The following is a 25,311-nucleotide window of genomic DNA, read 5'->3' as shown; positions in this document are numbered from 1 at the left end:
TTTATGCCATTTTTTTTGGAAATGATATTATAGGCTTCTACTATTGTCACTCTTAGGAGGACTCGAAGCCCAGTAGCACTGGCCTCCTATTAGGACAGCAGGTGTAACTATCCCGGAGTAGGAACAGCTCAGCACTCACCACCCAGGCTCTTAATTCAGTGATTTTCCTATGAGGATGCAAGAGGCAAAGAAGGAATCAACGGGATTATGGACTCTTCTCCCAACCTTTGGACCCAGGACAGAAAATTTTCCTGGCTCCCATCCTCTCTCAGGGCAGTCATGTGTAACAGTAATTACTGATGGACATAAATCTACTTGCTGTTGAGTTATTACCAAATTGTTTGTTGTGAAAAAAACAAAAGAATGGAATGGATGTTAACATAATCTTGGGACATTAAGAAAACGATTCAACAAATACAGCGCTCTCGAGTCCAGGCAGATTTTCTTTTGCTTGTATCGTCAGAGGTAGTGGCCTGCTCTCTACTTTTTCAAGTACCTTTGTCTCTAGAACCTTATATTTCTCCTGGGCTGCTCTGTTTCTTGAATTGAATAACAATACTAGAAACTACATCCTTCTTGCAGTTAGCACTTGCTGAAAAGTACAAGGTTGTACTCAAAACAGCATATTTAAAGCTAAACCTGTTTATCCCATAACTCTCATTTCCTTTTATTTGCTGGTAAGATAATCACATAATCATAATCACAATCTTCAGGAAGTCTGTAACTGGGCAGTGGCCAGAGGTGATGCCAGAGAAGGGAGGATAGTATCCTTTTAATTCAAAGAGACCTTGCATGCTCCGCTGACTCTGTATGGTAGGGGACAGGCCAACTGAGAGTTGTGACACATTCCTGGGTCGGGTCATTGCTTTGCTTACCTATTATTGTGCTACAAACTCAGTGACTTAAAACAACAATGTGCTATTTTGTTTGTCATGGTTCTGACATTGATGGGACTCAGCTGGATGGTTCTCCTTTGGGGACTGTCCAATGGATGTAGGCAGATAGTGGCTAACCAGGATTGGCTGGCTTAACACCCAAAATGGTGCTCTCTCATGGTGGTAGTTGGTTCTGGCTGCCAGCTGGGATGGAGTGTCTCCGTGTGACCTCCATGTGGTTTAGAATTTCTAATAGTATGGCAGCCTCAGGATGGTAACACCTCTTATCTGACAGATAAAGAGGTCATGAGTGAGTGTTTCAAGAAGCCTAAGAAGAAGCTGAAAGGTTTTTGATGATCTGGCCTCAGGAGACCCAGAAAGTCAATTCCGCTTCATTCTATTGATTAAGTAGCCAGACCAGCCCAGATTCAAGGGGAGGGAAATTAGACTTTACTTCTTAATTGGAGGAGAAGCAAAGAATTTGTAGCCATCATTAATCTACTATAGCGATCATATTAAAAGGGAACCATTTAGAGAAAACAAATTGGCAGTAATGTTTGGAAAGATCGAGAAGAATTGAAAGGCTGCAATACGAACGCTGGATTTTAGAAGGTGCTTGTGGTGCTTGACAAAACACAGAGACCAATTACAGAAACTTGCAGAGAACCAAAGGTGGTGGGACTGGGTAGGAAATACCAGGAAATACGTTTAAGGCAGCTAGTACTTTTGTTATGTTTAAAGATGAGTTTAAGGAAAGCATTGCTTTTGTCACATGTCCATGTCACATGTCACATGTCCATGACTGAGGAGGAAGGCTCTAAGGGGCCCTTCTTGGATAATGTGGGGAATTTGGTAACCGCTGCATATTGGATGATGATGGCTGATTTGGTTATTGGTGCTTTGACTTTCATGTGTTGCACCAACCATCAAATCAAGATCTGGCTCATGAGAAAGAGGCCACTGGTCTGGTTTCTTTAGGCGCAGCTCTTCTTAGAAGCCGCTACATCTTTGGGTCTCTGGAACTTGCTGTGCTGTTTCTGTGCTGTTAGCATGGAAAAAAACCAGGTGCAAGAAATTTCTTGCACTCAATGGCTTTCACTGAGCAAGATTAAAGCTGCATTAGAACAAGAAGTTGGCAGGGCTGCCTTCCTCGTCCATCTCTTTGGCCTCCTCTTATAAAGGAAGTTAAGAAATAGTTTCTTGCCCGAGGCAATTTTATGATATTCTACACTTTCTCTTCCACTCCTATCTCTAGTTTACATGCAGCTTTCTGACTGGTAAAAGTCTTGTAAAATCGGAGGAATCTGAATGGAAAGATGATCAGAGAAACTCCCATAAAACTGCTTAGAGAAGTGGACTTAGAGAAGTGGATGGGTGGTAATAAGAGACACAGATTGAAAGAGTGGTTATTTGGAGGTCAGGAGGTGGAAAATGTGTGAAAGGAACGAAAAACGAGGTTGTAGAAGGAAGTCCATGTAGGACAGTGGTTTTTAAATCTCTCTCAGGGAACACTGTGGTTCTGTGAGCAGTTACTGGCAGTTCTATAAATAACACAAAATAGGCGTAGCAAGAATCACAGAGGCCCTGTGTGCAAAGATGTAATTTTATTTTCCACAACGGAAGTCAATTTAGCTCACGGATCCTTGTTTCCATCTCTAGCGCCAGAAAAAAATCTCTCCAGCAGAGTTGCCTCGTCTCCACTGGCTCAAGACTCCATCTCCTCCATTCAGAATCCTTTCCTTCGCCAACCCCTTTTGTCCTTTGAAGAGTAACTGGGGTTCTTTGGGGGCGGTGGAGGTGAAGGACGTGGGCTGCTCATGGCTCCTCTGGGGAGGGTTTCTGTCTAAAGGTCATCCTCTGGACTTAACGACCCCAGCTTGGATCATGTTTATCCCGATGTCCCCAGCTGCAAGGGCTGCTCTCACTGGTGGCCTTCTTACCCCTTAGCAGTCCCTTTCGAGCGGCTGGGGACTCTGAACACAATGGGGGTGTTGCGTCACCATTTGTGAAACAGCCCATCCTCTGACCCAGGCAGTTCTACGGTGACAGCTGCCCCTTGGCACAGACCACTCTGGACACATGGCTTTGCTATGACACTGATGATCTCCAGGTCTTTGTTTCTTGTGCATCATTAGATACTCTTCTCAAAGAAGGTCCTATGATTTGAGCAGCTTGACAAGAGGGGCACACACTGAAAATCCTCATGGGATACAATCTCTCTCTCTCTCTCTCTCTCTCTCTCTTTTTAAAGTAGGCTCCACTGTGGTCCAGTGTGCCCTATGTGGGGCTTGAATTTATGACCCTGAGATTGATCAAGACCTGAGGTGAGATTAAGAGTCCTGACACTTAACTGACTGAGCCACCCAGGGGCCTCCAAACCGTTGGGGGGATATGGTCTCCCAAGAAAGGTTGTCTGGGGGTGGCAGACAGTCAAGTCTTCCAAATGACAGCAGTCTCAGAGACGGGAGGGTAGGGAGGGAGACACACTCCAGAAGGTGTCACTAGACTCTGGATGTTATTTTTGTTTCTCATTAATTTTTGTCAAACACATCTGTCATCACCTTCCTGAAGGGATATGGCTCACACGCAGGTACACCCTTGCATTCAGAGCATCTGTGTGGTGTTGAGACCAGAGTATGTAGGCCTGACAACCTCCACCTCATGGGTCTTCAACTCTGGGATGAGGCAGGACAGGTGGACACATGAGCTACCTAGGAAATGAAACAAAGGGAAGAGGCAAGTCAGGGAAAGTAGTCAGCACGGCTGAGTGAGGGAGGAGGTGAATTTAAGGTGCTAGATGGGACCGTGGTTATAGTTGAGAAGAGAAGGTCTTCAAAAACCCATCCTCATAGTATAGAGGAGTATTTGAGTGTCTTCTCCGAGTCTATGGGCCCATGTGTGTAGCAGGATGGTTGGGGTAGTGGTGGGTGGGAAGCATCAGAATATAAAGAAAAAAAAAAAACTCAAGGAAAAGTGTAATTTTAATTTCTACATTATTGCACAGACCAATTTTACTCTCTTTTTGTAAACTGTTTAAAAACCTTTACTATATAAATGGCAAGATATGTTTATGTTCACCAACAATGCTCGTTCCACAGCACTCAGCCTGGCTGGCTTGTTGTAGCTTTGATTACCACTGGGGACACAGGAGCCGAAGTAGCTTCAGGTGGAGGATTCACAGAAAGGGCATCACTACGGGGGCTTGAAGGGACAGTTGTTCCCAAGCCTGGCTGCACAGTAGAATCACCTGGGAGTTTTGATAACACTGACACTTGGGCCTCAGCCTCAAAGATTTTTGTGTGATGGATCTGGACATCACTGGTTCAGATTTCTCTCCTGGTGATTCTAAGGTTTCAAGAACCACCACCCTAAAAAGGAATACTAAAGAGATGGGGGAGAGCTGATGAATTCTCACAATACCATGTTACTGGTCCCAGAGTTGAGTGTGTTCCTTGGAGAAAGAGGAACCAGATGCAAACACTGGAACCAGATAAATTAAAAAAAAAAAATAGAGAAATTGTCATCATATCAATCCACAAGGCAGCATTAGGATTGATGAATTATTGCTGGTAATTTCTCTATCTGGGCCACCTGAGGCCAGGGTTATCTCAATTCTTGGGGTTCTGACCACGGCTATCAAGGGATGGGTTAGGGAAACCAGGACCTGCCCAGCCTGGAAGGGATACAGGAAGGGGGTGTGCGAGTTCTGTTAGGAAGGAAGCAATCATCATTTACTCAACGTGTCCTCGGAGGAGGATGGCTCATTAGGCGCTCAAAACAAGTCAGGGTCCGGTCGCTTGCTGGAGGTACGGCGGCGTGGAAAGGGAGGAGCAGCTTGCAAGCCCCTGGCTGCTGCCGGTACCCAGCGTCCTTCCCTCCCCGCACCAAGGTCCACGTGGGACCCTGGCCATTCACTCAGTTTCCCCGAGGGCCAGGCCTCAGGTGCAAAACGAGCGGATGGGAGTAAGTGGGTTTTACGCTGAAAAGGATACCTGGTGTGGCCGAGAAGCCTGGTATCACGACGGTACCACCTGTGAGCTGCTTCTGCACCCGGGCACATAGCAGTAGCGATATAATAGCGGGGGACCCCGTGTCGTATCAAACCGGGGCCTGGCGCTGGCTTACGGCATTAGTATCTGTCCCCTGCCCACGAGATGGGTGCTGCTCTGACCCCTTTTCACAGAAGAAGAAACGAAGGTACCGGGAAGGTAGTGGGTGCGGCAGGTTGGCAGGCCAGGGAGGGCCGGCCAGGGGCTCCGGGGCCTCGGGGGGCTCGGGGGCTCGGGGGGCTCCGGGGGGCTCGGGGGGCTCGGGGGGCTGACCGACCGACCGACACCGTCCTGCCCTTGGCTGGGGAGCGGGGCCGAGAGCTCAGGGGACGGGGCGCGAGCTGCAATCGCCCACTCGTGCCCGGGGCCCCGCAGTCGGTGGGGAGCCCGGCCGCGGGTCCAGGGGGCGTCCCGGGTCACCCCGGGTGGGGCCGCCGCTCCGCGGTGCGGGGCGCCCCGGGCCCGCCGAGGATGCGCGGGGCAGGGCGGCGTCCCGGCTCCCCTGGGTAGGGCGCGGGGCACCCGGCCAGCTCGCTCCCGCCCGCGCCCGGCCCGGCCCGGCCCGCCCCGGCGTCTCCGCCCGCCCCCGTCCGTCCGTCCCCGCCCGCGGCGCCCGAGCCCGAGCCGGAGCCGGAGCCGGAGCCGGAGCAGAGCCGAGCGGAGCCGCCGCGCTGCAGGGGCCGCGCCCGCAGTCCCCCGGCGCCAGGGCGGCGCGGCTCCTGCTCCGGCCCCGCGCGGACCCCGGAGCCCAGCCGGAGCGCGGGCATGTGACCGCCGCGCCCCCTCCGCCGCGCCGCCCGGAGCGCCCCCCCCCACCCGGAGCGCCCCCCCGGAGCGCGCCCCCGCCGCCCCCGCCGGGCCCCGCCCAGGTAGGAGGCCCCGCCGCGCCCCCCGCGCAGAAAGCGCCCTTCCCCAGTCACCCCTGCGTGTCAGTTTGTTGTGGAAGGAGGTGGCGGCGGTGACATCCGCGGGGATTTGGTGTGTTTTTATTCCCGCGTGAAGCCGGAATAAGGGTTGTTCAGATCCTTTTGGGGGGAACTTGCTGGTGGTCCTGGAGGGTAGTTCCAGGGTGTGCGTGTGTTGTGTGTGTGTGTGTGTGTGTGTGACTTGCTTCCATGCTTTGGAATCTGGCCAAGTTCAGCTGGTTCGGGAGGGCCCCGCTCGGGGGTTTAGGCTCCGAGGGGTCAGTCTGGTCAACAAGATGAGGGACCCTGGAGGGTCTATAGAGTGGGGGAGCTGACTTGCCCCCCCCCCCCCAAGACTGCCCTGAGTGTAGCTACGAACAGACGCCAAGAGGACACTCGTGCACAACAGGCAGGTCCAGTACTTCGCAGTTTAAAAGGCCCTCTCCGTTTCCCTTTTATCCTCCCTGCCGTCTTGGGAGACACATGCTATTATGACTTCCCTTTCAGGGCAGAGTGAAGCCGAGGCGTAGACGGGGTTACTGACCTGGGGGACTGGCACCCAGAAGGAGGGCGACCCCTCTGGACTCCAAACCTATGCCTCTGCTTTAGGGCAGGATGGCTCCCATGGTCAGTGCCTACCAGGGCTCTCTCGCCTGTGCTGCGGAGGTGGTGTGGATTCCCGCCCCGGGCATCTGTCCGCTGTGATTCTTGGTGGCAGGAGATGCTCAGCAGATGGGCATGTCCCAGGGTTTTAGCCTCACAGCGTAGGAACCCAGTAAGGGACGTCTGGGCCACTGATACCATGGAGAAAAAGGTGAGCCGAGATCCATCCATCATTGGAAGGTGCTCTCTGGGTTACCCTGGCTTGGCACCAAACTTCTGGAAGGTGAGTATATAAAATGGAATTCCATGATTATTGGTGAAATGCGGAGAGCCGGGGGATGCGGGGTGAGGGGAGTGCTGGGGAAGTCTGCTGCCCCTTTTCCCACCAGCTTACTGTGTACTGTGGGCATCTTTTCCTCTCTTGACTGCTTTTAATTTCTTATTTAGAGTCCTATTTAATATTTCATTTACTATTCTATGTTCACATCCTGTATTTTGTTTTATGCTAGACTAAAAGGCAGGGCCTTTGGGATGTGGAACCCCTTATTTGTTTTCAGTCTTATTTGGCTAGCTGCCACTGTACTGGGTGTGGAGCATCACTTGCACCTGTCCACCCTGGGGTAGCCTCCGTGTAGTTCCGGAAAGATATTTGACCTGAATTCTCACATGACCTTGGCATGGCCAAACTAAACCTTTCTTTTTAAATAGGCTCTGCTCAGCCCTGTGGGGCATAATGTGGCAAGGCTTTCTTTATGGCTTTTTTTTAAGATAGTATCTTTTGAGTAATTCTTTTACTGTTGGTTAAACACTGTTAGATACACTTATTTATTTAACAAATGCTTATTGAATGTCTACTCTGTGCCTGGTACTGTTCCAAGTACTGAGGGTAGAGCCGTGAATGGGATAGGTTAAAAACCCTGTCCTCTAATGGATATGAATCTTTTTGGTTGAAGTCCCAGGACAACTGCTGTCTTTTTGCATAAGAGGGGGGTCTTTGAACTTTGTCTCATTGAATAGAGTGTGGTCACCCCGGCTGCCCACAGGCAGGACACCATTCAGGGTCTCCAGTGGAGAGGGCAGGAAGGTAACGGACACAGAGACAGCTCCGTGGTTCCGAAGGATTGGTAGGGGTGCTGAGATATACCCTAGGGCTTGGCTGTGCACTTGGAGGGAAGATGGAGAACGTGTAGTTGGGATGCATCAGTGGAATATGGCGCGTCCACCTGGAAACAGGTAGAGATGTTGTAAACAGAGCATCTTATTAACCAGCGTGGCAAAGCTGGACAATTGCAGTGAACTACCATTGCACAGGGGGTGGGGAAGTGCAGAGATTATGTTACATGACGGACCCACTGTGAACTTGTCAGTTGAAGGACAGTGGTCATGGGGGGGGGCGCTCATAGGCTGTTCACCCCCCCCCCCCCCCCCAGTGATGTTCCCTGTCTGCTGCTGCGTGCAGGAACTGGGTTTGTGTTTTCCTTTCTTTGAGGTTGTCAGGAGGGCTCACAGGATCTGTGCTGTCAGCAGCTTTGTTCCTCCCTCCCTCCACCCTGCCCTTGCCTGCTGTGACCTCAGGAAATGCTGCCAAAGCCTCCTGGTCACGCTCAGCACTTGGGAGTATGTGGAGGAGCCCTGGTACCAGGGTGATCTCACCACGTGTTGAAAGGGGCTGGGGTTCCGGAAGGTCCCTGGTCACCTACATACCTTTGAACTCTGCACTGTCTCCCCTTCTCTTACACGAGGCAGAGTAGTGGAGGCTTCCTCCTCCACCCCATTCCTCCTGTTCCAGAAAGGATTTATAAGATGCCATAAATTAAAAATAGGATGAAAGAAAACCAAGAGTGGAGATGAAGTGGCGCCCTCAATGAGCCTAGCAAGGTGTCAAACGTAAACCTTCATGAACTCTAGATTTGCAAAGTTGCCAAGTGGGGCTGCAGGTGCGGCAGTAAGCGGGTGCTGCAGCCTTGCCTGCACCATAGCATCGCCTGAGGCGCTCTGATGACAAATGGCAGGACTTGACCACAGACAGAGCAAACAAACTAGCGTCGCTGGGGATGCGCCCAGGCACTGGTGTTTTTAAAGCCCCCAGGTGGTTCTCACGTGTAGCCAAGGTTGACAACACTGATGTACTTTCCTTTCAGTGGTGAGAGAAAGGAAACCTGGTGGGGCATAGCTGTCTGTGTCTTCAAGACACAAAGAAGTGCTCAGGAGAAGTAAAAAGAATTCCTGGTATGGAGAAAAGTGGGACCTTTCCTGTGGTGCAGATCCCCTTTCAGGAGGTGCAAGGGCAATTTTAGGCTGTCTCTTGAAATGATTCCCCATTGCAAGTGCAGTCGGGTAACGGAGTTTCAGCTGGACTTAGGGTGCTAGTAGGAGGTGGGGGGAGGTGGCCTGTGCACCCCAAGTTCTGCACATATGGCTTCCCAAACCAGAGAAGGTAAGGACCCCAGCAGATACAGCCCATGACTGCTGACCCTGAGTTAAATCAAGAGTTACATGCTGTCACTTAGATCAGTGCTTGTCAGCTCATTCAGAACCCCTTACCCCCTTTAATGCAAATACTTGCAATTCTAAAATGATATAATGAAACTTACCTGCAACGTAATTTCCAACTAATCAGTATACTAGCTCGATGTAGTAAAGAATCACAGTGTGGATGGATGCTTAGGCAGAGCTAAACTGGAACCCAGTGTGGCTGCTAAATGTGCTATATAGACTAGAATGTAGGGTCACAGGGAATGGCTCCAAGTGTGGTCTGGAACAGAGGCATCTTGGTGGGGATCCAAGTACCACTGAGTGATGAGTGACTTTTGCTCACGGTCTAAGGTCCAAATGGTAGTCAAAGGTAGTCTTGTCTGTTTTCACAGTAATCACATTCCTGGAAAATCCAGTATATATGAAAAGTGTGCCAGTATATATGTTTTATGTAAGCGTAGGATAGAGTTAGGCGCTAGGCTCCCCAGTGATAAAGGGCACGGAGGCTTGGAAGTCATGCACAGTCTTTACTTTGCAGAACTGCTTTGCATTGTACTGAAAGTCAGTCTACCACCAAATGCTTCATTTTGATCATCCAAAGTATCCCCTTCTCCATACTTTCACAAGTGCTCCCTTAGCAGCCAGACTGACCCCTTTGAGAACCAGTGCATTCCCCATATCACTTGGTCATAATGCCAAGTGGGCGCTGGCATAGCAGGGCACTGATGGGGTGTAAGCCAGCCGTCCGTGTGCGCTCATGTTAACTGTTAAAGGGTTGTGTTGGTGATGATAGAAACCAGAATGGTGGGGCCATGTGCAGTCAAGGGTGGCTAGTAAGGGACACATAGGAATTTTAGAGAAGGATAGAAATGATCCATGTCTCGATGGGGTCTTCCTGGTGGATTCAGTTGTCACAGTAAATGGAATTATACACTTAGGTTTTACTGTGTGTGGCACTGTATGCGTATTATAGCTCGGTTAAAAAAAAAACAAAAACCTCAGAGGAGTGAGGACAGAAAAATTCTTATTAGAGAAGATCTAGTCCCAAGTTCGTTGTGGAAAAACAGACACTGTGTTAAAATCCAATCCAACCATCGAGCCCATTCATGTTTGTGGCCCTCTGGTGATGGTAATCCTGACCCTCTGTGCCTTATTTTTCCCTCTGCTGTGAAAATTCACATGAAACCACCGATCTGGTGGCTTTGTGCCTTGTCATAGCTGAACAACTTAGACTGCATAGCGACACCTGAAACCTCTGGGGCTATTTTTACTTTATCTTCAAATCCCTGTGCACGATAGGCTTTGATGGTTAAAAAATTTCCCTTGCCTCATTTGTGTGAGTAAATAAACCAGATGAATCTGCTATGAGGCAGGCTTTTGGATCATCTGATAGGAAAATTGCAAAAATTTCAGTGTTTCTCAGGCTTTCTGAGATGATGAGTGTTTCTACTGCCTCTGTCGAAGGAGTGGTTTTGGTTACTCATGGTTTTGGATAACTTTTTCTCTGGGGGAAAATCAGGCATAGCCACGCTGAACACACAGTTGGGTTGTAGGATGTCGAAGTGTGGTGGGGTGTCCGTCGCTCATCTCTGTAGAACAGAAACAGTCGTATCATACCGTGGTCAACCCCAGACTGTGCCACGTCCTTGTTCTGCCTTCCCTGTCTCAAGTGTGGAACCATCCTAGGGGCTCTGCTCAGTAATGTTAGGGTTAGATCGCTCTTTTGTGTCCTTTGTAGGTGTGACTTTGGGTGGCCCTCATGGTTCCGTTTCCCATGCGCGGGACCGGATAGAGATGGTTGTGGGTGCTTATGTAAGGCAGTGCCTCTCAGATTTTACCACCAAAGGACTCCTCTTGAGAAATGAAGAGTAAAATGCTCCATCTAGCACTCCAGAGTGGCTCACCTGAAGAGCTATTTCTTTGATGACTCATGTTTTACATCTTGGAGATTTTTCTTTCCATTTTGTAATATAGCTGCGTTTTCTCTAATATAAAGATAACTCCACCCAGAAAAATCCTTGAGTCAAATCAGTACACCAGAAAGTTGGACTCTGAGTTCCTTCGCTGGCTACAGCTTCTGGGGATTTGCAGATTCTAGATTAAGAAACTGGGACTCGTGGTAAGTCCAGAATTCTAAAGTATTTTCTACAAGCATGTGGTTCTATGGCTTTATGAGTAAGTTCCTTTATGCCTTGTCTTTAAAACTAACATTTTTGGTCTTAACAGCATTGGAGACTGTTTAGTTGCTGTTTGAGTCCTTATAAGAGGTGAAGATCATAATTCCAGGCTTGATTTTAATGCCATGCCCCGTTCCCCCTACGTGTTCACGGTGGTTCTCGGTAGAACAAGGAGGTTGTGACGATTCATGAGCTGAGGAGCCTGCGTTAGTCTTTGCTTCTTCCAGGGACTATCCACAGTCCCTTCTCAGTTATAGTCAAGTAGTTGGAGCCAGATTCTCTGAATATTTCTCTGCTGTGTCAAATATACACTTACATACATGTTGAATAATGTTCGGGATGAGAAGTCGTATTAAACAATGTTGTGTATATATTTGTAAGTGTGAAGAGTGAGCTGGTATTAGATGGAGATGTGGAAAGTACCATTAGGATTTCTGTTTAAATTTCGGATGTGAGTCCCGTCAAGTCCCTGGAAGGTGGAAGAGGTGGCTTCTGCTGCTGTGTTCTCTTTCTTCTTGGGTTTCTACAAGTTTGGCTGCTGCAGGACTTCCCTTAGAGCCAGGCAAGAGAGGTCCTGTCCAGGCCCTGTACTTTGGAGGGTTCTGCTCTGCCTCCTGGCCAGTTGCATGCCTCAGCACGGCCAGGAGTCTGTAGGGCTAAAGGGATGTGCCTGCGTGGAACCTGTGCCCATCAGCATGGCCACGATCCAGGTACCTAGGGTCCCCGAAATTCGTTGGCCTAACAGCCTGGGCAAAGCATATACAGGCCTCTTTCTTAGGCCATGCCCCTATGAATGCCACAGCCAGTGTGCCTCCCTGGTCCGACTGGCCCTGGCTGTGCAGGTGGGGGGAGGACAGACTTCAGCCTTGGATGTGTGGGCTGGGCTGTCTGCCTGCATGTGTGCCCAGGGCCCCTCATGATGTGTGGCCAAGCCAGGGGCAATCCAGGGAGTCCAGCTTGGAGATTAATGTCGACGGAAAGAGCACGGGCCATGCCAGGGGCTGCTCCATGCAGATGCTGTATGGGACAGTGCCTAATGTGTGGGGTGTGTCTGATGCGTGCCACCTCTGTCCTGTGCCTGGCTGCTGTCCTGGAAGGCAAGCTGCACAATGTGGGGGAATTCCTCAGGAATCAGAAGGAAATTCCTCAAGGTTGTAGGAAATTCTTCAAGAATAAGAAGGCGTTAATAGATGCTGTGTGGCCACAAAGTGGGCATAAACACCTCTTCCCTCTTCCCTGGGGCCCTGGGCCTTGTGGAAGCCACATGGGTTCTGGTGACTGTCCCTCTGCAGCCCTCTCCCCCACCCCCCAGCTGTCACTTTTCCTGTGTCTGCACCGGGCATAGACTTCCTTGCAGACTGACAGGACAGCTAGCAGATGAAGCTAGCCCTTCCTGGAAGCGGCTTCTGTTGGAGGCCTGTGTGTTCACTGTTCATTCTTAGACTTCACCTCTGCTTCTGTAATTTAGTACATGTCGAAGTAGGTCATCCCAGGTCTAGTAGGACATTGCTGTACGCCTCCCATTCGCATTTCCATTTTATTTTCAACAGACAAGTAGCTTCGCAGGGTTCTCCATGTGCCACAGAGTCATGGTGTGATGTACTGGTTTCCAGATGTGTTGTAATCACTGAAAAGCAAGGGGAACTGTACTCAGGAAGTTCACATTGGCCAGCTCTTTTCATGTGATTGTCATAGAAAGCTGTGCTTCCTGTCTCCACACCCCAGAGCACGGCAGTGAGTGGACCAGGCCTCTAGGGACAAGGGGCAGGGGTGACCAGTCGAGGCCGCCTGTCATGCCAGACCCTGGCTGACTGCCCTCACTGGGCATCAATACCTCAAGGCGCTGCCGCCAAGCCTCTACACAAGGGCTGGAATCTGCTATGGAGGAGATGGTAGGCAGGGCGGGAAATTTCATATGTAAAACAGACATCACCGCACCTCAGGGTGGGAAAGGAGCAGTGTGTTAGGGCTTGCTAATTTGCTGAGAGCATTGGTCCTCTCCCCTTCCTTAATCCTTTTATTTTATGCGGGGAAATTCATCCAAATCTGTGACATTTTTGATTGTTAATACTTTCTAAAAATATTTTGAATTTTACTCAGAAACCACTTTCAAAAATCACAGCAGGTTTTGCTCAGTTGCCTCCGAACAAGGGAGGTTGACTTAGCTTAGCCAGTGTCCCTGCCAGGGAGAGTCGCTCCCAGCGTCTGCTCTCCCTCCTTCTGTTCTCCCTCAGTGTCCTCCCTGGCTTCCTGGCTGTGCACCCTTGTGAAACCCCTGAAGTAGTAATCTTCCTTTTCCAATGTGCTTCCCAGCCTCATAATGGTTGCCCTTGCATTTCTCTTCTCTGACTCACACTCAGTACCCGTATTCCATCCTTTCCTCCTCTCTGGATTCGAAGCCAGATTTTTGTCCATGTGTTGTCTGATGTGAAGATGTTGGAGAGATGAATCCCCCTTCCCTCCCTTCCTTCCTGAGCTCTTACCACATGCACAATGAGTAGGTTGGGGCCCTCTTCACTGGAGCATGGGAGAGGGAGAGGATCTTCTCTGTATCTTTCTCTTCTGGCCCAAGTAGAGAAGACCAGCAACTAGGAGAGCCACAGCCACTGCCCGAACCCTGAGTCTCAGAGCCAGAGGTCTGAGGCAAGGGGCCCTGTGCCAGGGAGAACCTATGTGACTTGATGCTCCTGGCTCTGGAGGAAGAGGGTGTCTCCAGGCACCCCGGGAGAGGCCTCTGATCAGAATCCTGCTCACAGCTAGTCAGAAGTCCCAGAAGAAGCAGGCTGACTCAGATGGAAGAACCAAGTGACGGCCCCGGGAAGCACCATGGAGGCACCATGGAGGCAGAATGGCAGAGCGCTTGCAGTTGGGCAAGGAGAAGAACCCGTGACTCAAGTAACAGAGGACAGGAAGAAGAGACAGTGAATATAAAAATTCTTTTAAAAACTTTCTGGGGCAAAGAGGAATAGAGAAAATGAAGTGGTTTAGGGGGCTTGGGAAGTCAACTCTGCAAAGCGTTTCCTGGACTTTCCAAGTAATTTCATTTCGTGTCATCCTTCCCCCATCCCCCCCCCCTCTTAATTTCTCTGCCATCCCCTATACCTTCCCACCCCCAGGCTGCACTCCTTCCTCAGCCATGCTAATGGAGGTGGGGAGGGCGCTGTGCCTAGGACAGGGGCCAGGAACCCCGGAACATCAGGGAGTCTTTGACTTTGTGTTATGATTCCTGTAGATAAGCCACTGTGTCTCTGACCCCCTCATGTTATGCTGTGTACCTTCCCATCAATCTAACATGAACAATCAGGTGGTAATTAATCCATTTAATCTAAGCAGAGTGTTGGTGTTGTCTTAGGCTGTTTTATTGATTGGACATTAAAAGGCGTTATGCTTCAGCCTTACCAGCATTTCAAAGACCCAAGGAAATGAATCAGACCTGGAAAAAACCAGAGGCTCCAAAATATTAAAAGTAAACTGTAAAACCAGGGAATGAATGGTGGAATGTCTGCAGGACATGACAGGTAGGGCAGTCACAGCTCAGCTTTTTGGAAGTTTCCAATTCTGTAACTGGGAAGGCCGGTGTATTGATAAGTGTGGTATAAGGAAGCCTGAGGACTCACAGTGGACCTGTTCTTAAAAAGGGCCTGTTCATTTTTTCCTGGCATCTATTTCTCTCTGAGCTCTGAGCTCTGTTCTCCAAGTGCATAAAGTGGTGAGCTGCCCATAGGCGATTCAGCCTTTCTGCATCCCTGGGCCCAGTGGGATGTGATGGGTCGTGTGTGTTTATTCCAAAAGAGATGGTGATTATCAACCTCTTGGTAGTCCTCACCCCCGTGACTCGATTTTCTGAGCCTCAGAGGACAGTAGAACATGTTGATCTTTAAAAGTGTGACTCCTTTTTGTCAGCTTGTTTTGGGTTTTTTTGGATACCTTTTGAGGTCTGCACAGTGATCAGTGACTTTAAGCTTCTTCATTGCAGCTCACACCGTCAGGTGCACTTCCTTCCTCAGGTGGACTTGTCCCCTTGAAGATGCAGACTCCATCCTGCGAAGCAGGACTGCTTCACACAAGAAAGGGCCATCTTCAACCTAACAGGGCTACTTCCCCAGCTCGGGCCTGCCGGCCTTTTCTCACAGATAGGTGGAGTCTCCAACCTCAGCTTCAGGTGATCCTGGCATATCTCTCGTTGTGTACAGAACATTCTGTTTGTCCATACAGTTTCCTCTGGGCTAGCTCCATGGTTTTATCTGATTTCTGAAGAGGTCTGTGACCCACAGCACACCCACTTTCCCGGGGTCACTAACCTACTACTATGGTTTGTGACCTCTGTGATGATGGCTGTCATTGCACTGTGTGCTGTCCAGTTCCAGCACATTCCAGTGTCTGCATCACTCAGCTATCAGCTGACACTTGTATTTGATATTTGGCAGCCCTGCTAGCTAGCCCCAGCAGACCCAGGGCATCTCCTTGGGCTGCCTGTGGTTCTGGAACCTGTCCTTACCTGGCCTGGCTCTCACTGGTCCCCACCTGAATGAATCGGGGCTGGTGCATCCTAGACCCCCTCTGTCATCCCTCCTCTCGCTGGTCTCTGAGTGAGTCTCAGATACGCCCCTTTTCTTGTCTGTCTCTTACTGTAGGCTGGCTCATGGTCTCATCTTCCCTCATCTCGACACCCTTTCACGGCAGCCTGTTCTCCCTGCCTACCCTCTTGTCTCTGATTTATATTCCACATGGGTGCCAAGATTTCTATAAAAAATGGAATCTGATTGTACACCACCCTATGGCTTCACACCTGTAAGTGATTTTCTTTTTTGGCTACCTACAAATTGGCAGTCCTAGGGCAGCTCCGGGTGGCTCAGCGGTTTAGCACCGCCTTCAGCCCAGGGCCTGATCCTGGAGACCCGGGATCGAGTCCCATGTCAGGTTCCCTGCATGGAGCCTGGTTCTCCCTCTGCCTGCATCTCTACCTCTCTCTCTGTGTCTCTCATGAATAAGTACATAAAAAATCCAAAACAAAAACAAAAACAAATTGCAGTCCTAACTCCAGAGCCAGGCTCTGTGATCTGGGCACTGTCAGCCTCCCCAGCTTTGCTTCTTGGCTTCCCATCTTTGGTTTATGCTCCAGAACTGGAGGGGAGTGGTCTCCCCCAAGTGCTCCCCACCACCTCATGAGGTTGAGGTAATACCTCATCCAGGAGTCCTCCTCCAGGCTGACTTAGGGCCCTGGGCATTCCTCTCCCCATAGCCACCCCTGTATCACTGTTTAATTCTGTGGATGTTTCTGCTTTCCCTGCTGGCTAATGACCTGCTTGAGCCAGACTCAGGGTCGTCATTCCTGTTTGCTCCCAGGGCCAAGTGTGGATGCAAGGCATGTGGTAGATATCCAATATACATTTGTTGAGTTCAGCAGTGAATGAATAAAGAGATGAATGGGTAGCTGAAAACATTTCACCAAAACTTGTATTTGTCATCAGCACCAGGGGTGATTTATAATCGCTAACATTTGAGTGTGACCACCTGCCAATGTCCTACACCCTCACATGTGACAACTCATTTCATCCTCAATAGCTGTCTGTGACAGATACTGCTGACATCATCCCTATCTTGTCAAATGCGGAACTAAAATTAAGGAGGCTGAGCTTTGATCCAGTGTGCCAGTGATGGGGTGTGTGGGATACATCTGTGATCACATGTGGCTTATGCCTAAATTGTGGCCATCTTGAAGAGTGGCTTCTTATTTCCTTATTTTATGTCATTATTATTATTGTCTCTGGCACTAGCACTCTTCCTGGCATACGGCAGCACACTGATGCTCTTGAGAGACCTCCTTACTTGGCCACCCTTTCAACTACTGGCAGTACAAGTCTAGTCAGGTTTGGCATCATCCTTGGAATTTCTGTGTTGTTTGGGGTGCCTAGTGGGACTTGTGTTTGTTTTTGTCAGGAGTGTGGCTAGTTTGATCTTGGGTATATGTATCTTTACCTCCTTCCTTCCCATTGTCCTTCCTTGGACATATGACCCCATCTCCTGCCCTAAGGTCCTGGGAACTGATAACAGATTCAGAAGGTCCCCTGTTGAGAGGAAGGAGCCACTCTCTCCCCCGCTTTTTCTAAGAGCAGTTCGGGGGGAGGTGGAATAAAACCTGTACCCATGGTGCTTGGCTTTTGTGTTTTTTATAGACTATCAGAGTGGGAATTGCTCAGTGATCATCTGACTCCTTGCCCACTGTACATATGAGGAAACTGAGGCCCAGGGAGGTGTTGTGTCGAACATCACACTGCCCGGCAGCGGCAGGCCATTAGCCTTGGACTCGTAACGAATCAGCATTTCCCTACAATTACTTCAGAATTACATCTTCAGATATCATCTGTATAAAACTCACCCTGGCACCTTCCTTTTCTTCTCCCATGCTTAGTAATCAAACAAGTCCGATCTTGTGATTGCAGGAACGAACAGCTGGCACTGTTCAGTTAGTTTCCTGGTGTCTTTATGTTGTTTTAGATAAACTAACATGAGCAGTTGATTGGCCTGGAACTGGCCATCAGGAAATATTTTAACCCTTTATTTTCTGCCTCTCTCTCTCTCGTGGAGCCTTGAAATACACATCCACACAGTCACAGAAAGAGCTAGTAAGCCAGGTTGCTAGACTTTTTTAATATTCTAAATATAGGTTAGAAGTAAATGTGATAATAATGCAATTAATGTGGGTGAACCTGGGAGAAGGCCAATTGATGTGAATAAAATGTCAGAGTTACACGATATTTAAGGAATGTGGTCTTACTGCTGAGGTAGGCTTCAAGGCTTGAGCCAGGCTTAAGGATCTCATCCTCATGCGTGGGGCAAACCGAAGAAACTATAAAAGGGGATGTCTGCCATGCTTCGAAGGTCTTTTTTTTTCCTCTTTTCTGTCTTTATGTAAAAAGCCCATTGTGACATCTTTTATGTGTTTTAATAGCACTTCTTAACTATAACATTTTACAGCTAATACTCAAATGATTGCACGCCATTAGAGTCTGAATTAGTGATGTCTTAGTAAAATATGTCTTGTGCTTGTAATGGACTTATGGCTACAGATAATATAAACAGGTTTTATGTCCTATAAAAATTAAAGGGCAAAAAAAAAAAAAATTAAAGGGCAGGTGATTTTAAAACATGAAACTACATTGTTTAGTCTGGACATTGCCCCGAGATTGGGTTAGAGAGCATAGCCATTTCTTTGGTTAATTTGTCGTCCCATGGGCTTGGTTCCAGGTGCAGTGGCATGTGTGGCAGTGACAGGCTTGTCACGGTGCCTGCCCTCACGACGCTTCCTGGCCTGGGATAACTGAAGTGAGACATTCCAGGGGCTAGGAGGAGGGCCTGGCTGGGCCACGGGTCTGGGTGGGAGGACAGTGATGGGGCTGAGACCTGATAGATAAGGGAGGTGGCCAGGTGAAGGGAGGGGGACCAGTGAAGGCAGAGGCTCTGAGGTGGAGAACAGGGCAAGGAGAGTGTGACTGCAGACTTGGGTGAGGGACAGCGGGGCAGGGCCTTGAGTCTGGCAAAGTAAGTCAGAGCCTCCGTACATAGAACCTGTATGCTCTGGCTAAGAAATTTGCTGGGGAGCTAGTGGAGGTGTTTTGAAAAGATCATTTGGTAAATGTGAGTCTGTAGACTCTGGATGGGAGGGAAGTAGTATGTCCACAGGCAAAGAGACCAGTGAGGGGCCTGTTGCCATAATTAATCCAGGCAGAGCTGGTGATTGCTTGAGCCGGAGGGGTCAGCAGTGTGTGAGTGAACCGGGCCACTTGACACATGCTGGCTAGGGTGAGTAAGAGAGGAGCTCTGGGGGCGGCTGCGTCAGGGTCCTTAACCTGGGTCTCCTGTTTTGTGTGTGGGGGTGTGTGTGTGTGTGGCTGGGGTGGGGCAATGCTGTGCCTGTCATGGAGGTGGGGAGAAGATGAGTTTAGTTGGGGGTCTACTGAATAGGAGGGATTCACAGGTCCTCAATTTGTGCAGAAGGTCACCGGGGGTATGAGTCCAGAACTTACAACGTGTCATGGTCAGGGCCCTGTTCAGGAGCACTCACGAGAAACTTGCCAAAGGAAAATGAGGCTGTGTTGAAACTTAACTTCATTTGTGATTGAGCAGTTTAGAAGGGTAGGCAAAATTGAGATTTTTTTTTTCTTTTTCTCATCAATAATTGATATTATTTTAGTGCCATTGTTTTATCGATACGAAATGGGCACGTTTTCCTTCTAGCATCAGTCAAGTACCTAATCTGGTTACATCCCCTGCCATGTATGTGGGCAAAGTGTTATGCAGTTGGTCATAATTACCAGGACCTCAATTTATTTATTTATTTATTTATTTATTTATTTATTTATTTATTTATTTTTTAAAGTAACTAGTTATTTTTTTTTAAATTTTTATTTATTTATGATAGTCACAGAGAGAGAGAGAGGCAGAGACACAGGCAGAGGGAGAAACAGGCTCCATGCACCGGGAGCCTGATGTGGGATTCGATCCTGGGTCTCCAGGATCACGCCCTGGGCCAAAGGCAGGCGCCAAACCGCTGGGCCACCCAGAGATCCCCCAGGACCTCAATTTAATCTATAGCCCTATCGCTGACTGATAGCTTTTGAGGCTGATGCTATGTTGATGTGGCCTTCTAAACCACTCAGGAGCTGAGAGGCTTTGTTTTTGATTGTTCTCTTTGATAAGATGAGTACAGGCTCACTGTAGAAATGTTAGATAAAAAGCCTCAGAGAGGGGGAAAAACCATTCAATTTCTATATATTGTTATTATTTTTTTTAGTCTTCTTTGTTGTGTTTCTAGGTAGCTGTCAATTATTTGGTACAAACAATTTAGTTTGTCTACCTTATAAAATGAAGGTATGATCTTTGAGCTGCACCTAGAAGTATGGAAAGACTTTTTGTAAGTGGGTCTTAGCAGTGGGGTGCATTCCAGCTGGAGAATAAATCCACACAAGTTAGAGGCAAGCTGGTTTAGATAATTTGGATATAGTGTAGATTAGATTTGGGGGAAATTTGAATGGGAAACAAGATTGGAAATGAATATTGGGACAGATGATAGAAGCTTTGTTAATCTTGGGGATCCCTGGGTGGCTCAGCAGTTTGGTGCTTGCCTTCGGCCCAGGGCATGATCCTGGGGTCCCAGAATCAAGTCCCACATCCGGCTCCCTGCATGGAGCCTGCTTCTCCCTCTGCCTGTGTCTCTCTTCCTCTCTCTGTGTCTCTCATGAATAAATAAATAAAATCTTAAAAAAAAAGTTTTGTTAATCTTAAATTGTTTGAACTTGTCCCCAGTTCTGACCAGAAACATGATCATATTGACGTACGGAGACTAACCCATCATTGTGACTTGGGGGTGAGGGTAGAGGCAGGTGGGAGTTAGTGTATATGGTTTTAGAGATTTTTCTGAAGTAGTAACATTTTCATTTTTGTTTCATGTCCATTCCTCTCTTTTCCAGGAGAATATGAAAGAGTTACTCAGGCTTGTTTGTTTCATAGCTATACTCATTTCTTCTCTGGAAGCCGGTAAGTTAAGCATTTCCTCATGTTCTTGTTTGCTGAAAAACTCTTTTGTTTAAAATACACGAAGTACCTTCCCTGACAGAGTCATTTTTTTCTCACCTGTGTCTGTTGAATCCCAGAACAGAGAGCCCTGGTCACAGAACTGTATTGTACATTATCTTATTTACAGATTGGGGAACTGAGGCCCAGTGAGGCTAAGAACTCATGTTCATGTAGCTAGTGTCAGAGCAGGAGCTAAATAAAATCCAGGCCTCCAATGTCAAGGCCGGGCCTCCTCTGACTTTGTTCCTGACTGAAGAGTGTGATGGGAGATCCTGACTTTCATTCAGAAGAGGTGTTAAATGTAGTCATTATGAACCCACAGCTGAGAACCGTCAAGAGACAGTTTTGTTTGTTTTGTTTTGTTTTTTTTAGTCTGGCTTCTTTCAGTCATCATAATTATTTTTGAGATCTATTCATATTGTATAAATTATTACTATTTTATTACGTGGTAATTTTCTGTCATAGGGGTATATCACCATATATTTATCCATTCACATTTAATGGAAATTTCAGAAATTTCTAGTTCTTGGCTATTCAGTTAGTGTTCAGGTCTTTGAATGGACATATATTTTCATTTTTCTTAAGTTAATACCTAGGAGGGGAATGGCTGTGTTATATGGTTGGCTTGTATTAAACTTTTTGAGAACTTACTAAAATGTCTTCTGAGTGGTTATACTATTTTATACCCTCACCAGCAGTAAATGAAAGTTCAGTATGTCACCAACACCTGATATTGCCAACCTTTTAAATTTTAATACTGAAAGGAATAATATCTGTTTGTAGTTTTATTTTTTTTTTAAAGATTTTATTTATTTATTCATGAGAGATACAGAGAGAGAGGCAGAGACACAGGCAGAGGGAGAAGCAGGCTCCATGCAGGAAGCCCGATATGGGACTCAATCCTGGGTCCCCAGGATCATGCCCTGGGCTGAAGGCGGCGCTAAACTGCTGAGCCACCCAGGCTGCCCTGTTTGTAGTTTTAACTTCCATTTTCTCGTTAGTTATAATGAACTTCTTGTCATGTGCTTTTTTTTTTTTTTTTTGCCATTCGTATGTCATAATTCACTTTATCTGTTTTGTCTGGCTTATACTAATAACTTGTCTTTTTAAAAAATTACTGCCCTCAGGCTTATGATATCCATTTTTAACTTGCCTCTGTCTACTTTCAGGTAATACTATGCTATTTCACATATGCCATAAAAAACTTAATATAAATCCACTTCTCCCTTCTTGAACTTTGTCCAGTTGTTCCTATACATCTTACTTTTCCATATGTTATAAATCTCACAATACTTTTAAAATTTTTGCTTTAACATTCAGTTATCTTTTTTTTTTCAGTTATCTTTAAAGAGATTTAATAATGCTATGCCTTGAAGTTCACTAATCTTTTTTCTACTGTGTCAAATCTGCCATTAATCATATCCAATGTATTTTTTAAGTCAACATTATAGTTTTCATCATTAGAAATTTAAAAAAATCTTTTATATCTCTACTCATCATGCTTGATATAGTATTTGAACATAGTAATAACTATTTTACTTTTTCAATCTATTCTATCATCTGTGTCATTTCTGGGTCTGCTTTGATTTTTTTTCTTCTTCTTTTTTTTTTAAGATTTTATTTATTTGAGAGAGAGAGAGAGCATGAGCATGAGTTGGAGGAGGGACATAGAGAGACAGAGAAGCAGACTCCCCTGAGCAGGGAGCCTGACTCAGGGCTCAATCCCAGGGCCCTGAGATCATGACCAGAGCCAAAGACAGATGCTTCACTGACTAGGCTACCCAGGCGCCCTGATTATTTTCTTCTTATTGATTGTATTGTCCTGCTTCTTTGCATACTTAGTAATTTTTGATTGAATGCTAGGCATTGAAGATTTTACCAGTTTGGGTGCTGGATATTTTTGTATTACTAAAAATGTTCTTGAACTGCTCTGCTACAGGGTTGTTACTTGGAAATAGTTGATCCTTTCCGGTTTTGCTTTAAAGCTTAATTAGTCAGAAAAAGGTTTACTGTAGGCCTAAATAGCTGGTCAAAACCCTCTGAGTACTCTTCCTGATGTCCCATGATTAATAAGTTTTCCATTCTAGCTGTTGAGAACAGCAGTATGTGCTCCAGCAGATAGTCACTCTAATCCTTTTGGCAATTCTCACTTTGACTTGGGGTAGTTTTCTTATGTGCTTATACTAATTGGTACTCAGCTGAAACCTTGAGGGAGACTGTATAGATCTCTAAAACTCTCTCTATATATATCTATACCGCTCTAATCCCTTTGGTACTCTGACCTGCAAACTTGTGATTTACCTGGATTTCCAGCTCTATCTTCTCCATTCAGAGAGAAGACTGGGCTTTGCCTGTGTTTCCTCCTTGTAATGTCATGATCTAGAATCTTTCTCTGGACAATAATTTGGGAAAATTGTAGGGCTCACCTACTTTGTTTTCCATCTTTCTGGTATTTCTGTTCTTTGTTCTTTGATGTTCAATGTCTTGAATATTGTTTCATGTACTTGGTCCATTTTTTCTTTTTTTAGTTGTTCAGGAGGGAGAGCAAATCCAGTCCATTTTGTACTGAAGCAGATTTCTCTCCTGCTACATTAGCACCAATTTATAGATGAGTAAAGAGGGGATAGAAAGGTTAAGTAACTTTCCCAAGGGCACACAGATAGTGAGTGACGGGACTGGAATTGAATATAAATCTTTCAGACTTCCAAAGGGATGCTTTTAATCATAAAGCTGTTAAAACTCATACATAATATGAATTGATGTATTTTATAATTGCTGTGTTTATATGTCGATATTACATTAATTTTTCACAGAAGTTGCTTCTTTCTCTTTTTTCCTTTTAAAGATACATGTGAGGAACGTGAAGAACCAGTAATTTTAGTTTCATCTGCATTTGAAATTGATGTCCGTGCATGTTTTTTAAACCCAAATGAAGAGAAAGGCACTATAATTTGGTATAAAAATGACAGTAAGACACCTATATCTATGGAAGTAGACTCTAGGATTCATCAGCACAAAGATAAACTGTGGTTTGTTCCTGCTAAGGTGGAGGATTCGGGACATTACTATTGTGTCGTAAGGTAAGAAAGGTATTAATGCATTGCAAACGTGTTCTGTGTGCCTGCAAGAGTTAAGGATAGAAACATCTTTAATTATGCTGAATTCACCTATTTTGATTTATTTTAGGAATTCAACTGACTGCCTCAAAATTAAAATAACTGCTAAGTTTGTACAGCATGAACCTAACTTGTGTTACAACACAGAAGCAGTATTTAAACAGAAACTACTTGTTGCGGCAGATGGACAACTTGTGTGTCCTTATATGGATTCTTTTAAAAATGAAAAAAATGAGCTTCCCAAAATACAGTGGCATAAGGTAATTTTATATTAAATATGATATTTTACTTTTGCAGCAAATAATAGCTTTCTGCCTTAGACAATAAGGTGAATCTGCAGACTACTTTTACTTTGATGTATTGTTTCTTTTGCGTGGTGAAATTAACAGGAATTTTTTTAGGGTTGTAAGACGGCGTACATTTAATTTGCAGTTTAAGGAAAGTCTTACTTTCTGTTAGTTTTATTTAATGAGATAAAGTCGAAAAAAGTATAGTAGAAATAAAGGATATTTAAAGATGAGGCTGATTATAAATTTAAAGTTTTTGAGAGATCCCTATTTATTATTAAAGATATTATTTTTTGGTTTTGTTAAAAACATTAAATGGTCCTTACGTAACTGAGTGGTTTCTGTAATTGTCTTAAAAGTGGATTGGCTAGCAGTCCATGGAGCACGTCATGTTTTGGTACCTTTGATATATCCAGTTTTTTGGCGCTTACATGGGGAATCATCTGGTAGAGGTAAAGAGATACAAAATAGATAATATCAATGCAGAAAGGAAGTACAGCATTACTAAGAAACTGGTATTAGCATTCTGCCCTCAAATATGTTTTCCTTGCAAAGTAAATTTGTCTTCACTTGTCTTCAAAGTGCAAGTCTCATAGGCATAAGAATGTAATATCCTGGGAATATAATTGTGACTATTGCCAAAAAAAATGCTGTATTAAAACTTGTACGCAAGAAACATAGTCATATATTCCTGTATGTACTGAGCTTGTGATCATGTGTCTGTGCAAAATAGAGGAGAAATAAACAGATGTATGAGGATTATTCTTGTAAATTCCCCTGAGGATTTTGATTCATATATGTTTGGATTTATATGAATATATGTACATATATATATATCTGTATCTGAACACACCACCTACACACACTACCCACATAAAACATTTGCCAGTGTGAAAAAATGGAGTTTCTTTTCCTGGTAGGCTGGGGAAAATCATTAATTGGCTTTAATTATGTCTTTCCTCTCCCTCCATCTAGGATTGCAAACCTCTGCTTCTTGACAATATAAACTTTATTGGACTGACAGATAGACTCATCATAGCGAATGTGACTACGGCGCATAATGGGAAATATACTTGTGGAGCATTTTATACATACTCCGGAAAGCAATATCGTATTACCCGGGTTATAGAACTTACTACTATAGGTAAGTCATAACTCCAATCATAGGAGTTTGAATCTGGGAAGGCCTGGAAACCATGATTCTAATATTACCTTCATTGTTCAGGGAGGAACCAAACCCAAGAGGGG

At 46.3% G+C, this 25,311-nt stretch overlaps 1 protein-coding gene across 4 annotated transcripts in view; it reads left to right on the top strand.

Annotated features, from left to right (window-relative positions):
- IL1R1 (interleukin 1 receptor type 1) overlaps positions 1-25,311 on the top strand; it is a 71,855-nt gene that overhangs the window by 30,159 nt on the left and 16,385 nt on the right. Inside the window, exons 1-6 of one of the 4 annotated variants that reach the window (XM_038550924.1) lie at positions 5,881-5,902; positions 6,337-6,715; positions 20,555-20,621; positions 23,506-23,740; positions 23,847-24,036; positions 25,039-25,207. In XM_038550924.1, the coding sequence (XP_038406852.1) occupies positions 6,551-6,715; positions 20,555-20,621; positions 23,506-23,740; positions 23,847-24,036; positions 25,039-25,207 (826 nt within the window). In that variant the 5' untranslated portion in view covers positions 5,881-5,902; positions 6,337-6,550. Of the gene's footprint in view, positions 1-5,774; positions 5,794-5,880; positions 5,903-6,065; positions 6,716-20,554; positions 20,622-23,505; positions 23,741-23,846; positions 24,037-25,038; positions 25,208-25,311 lie in introns of those variants that run through there. The other 3 variants (XM_038550927.1, XM_038550925.1, XM_038550926.1) reach the window with 3 other exon arrangements.

Source organism: Canis lupus, chromosome 10, assembly GCF_011100685.1.
Source record: "Canis lupus familiaris isolate Mischka breed German Shepherd chromosome 10, alternate assembly UU_Cfam_GSD_1.0, whole genome shotgun sequence".
NCBI lineage: Eukaryota > Metazoa > Chordata > Mammalia > Carnivora > Canidae > Canis > Canis lupus.
This window is presented reverse-complemented; position numbering and strand designations above follow the sequence as displayed.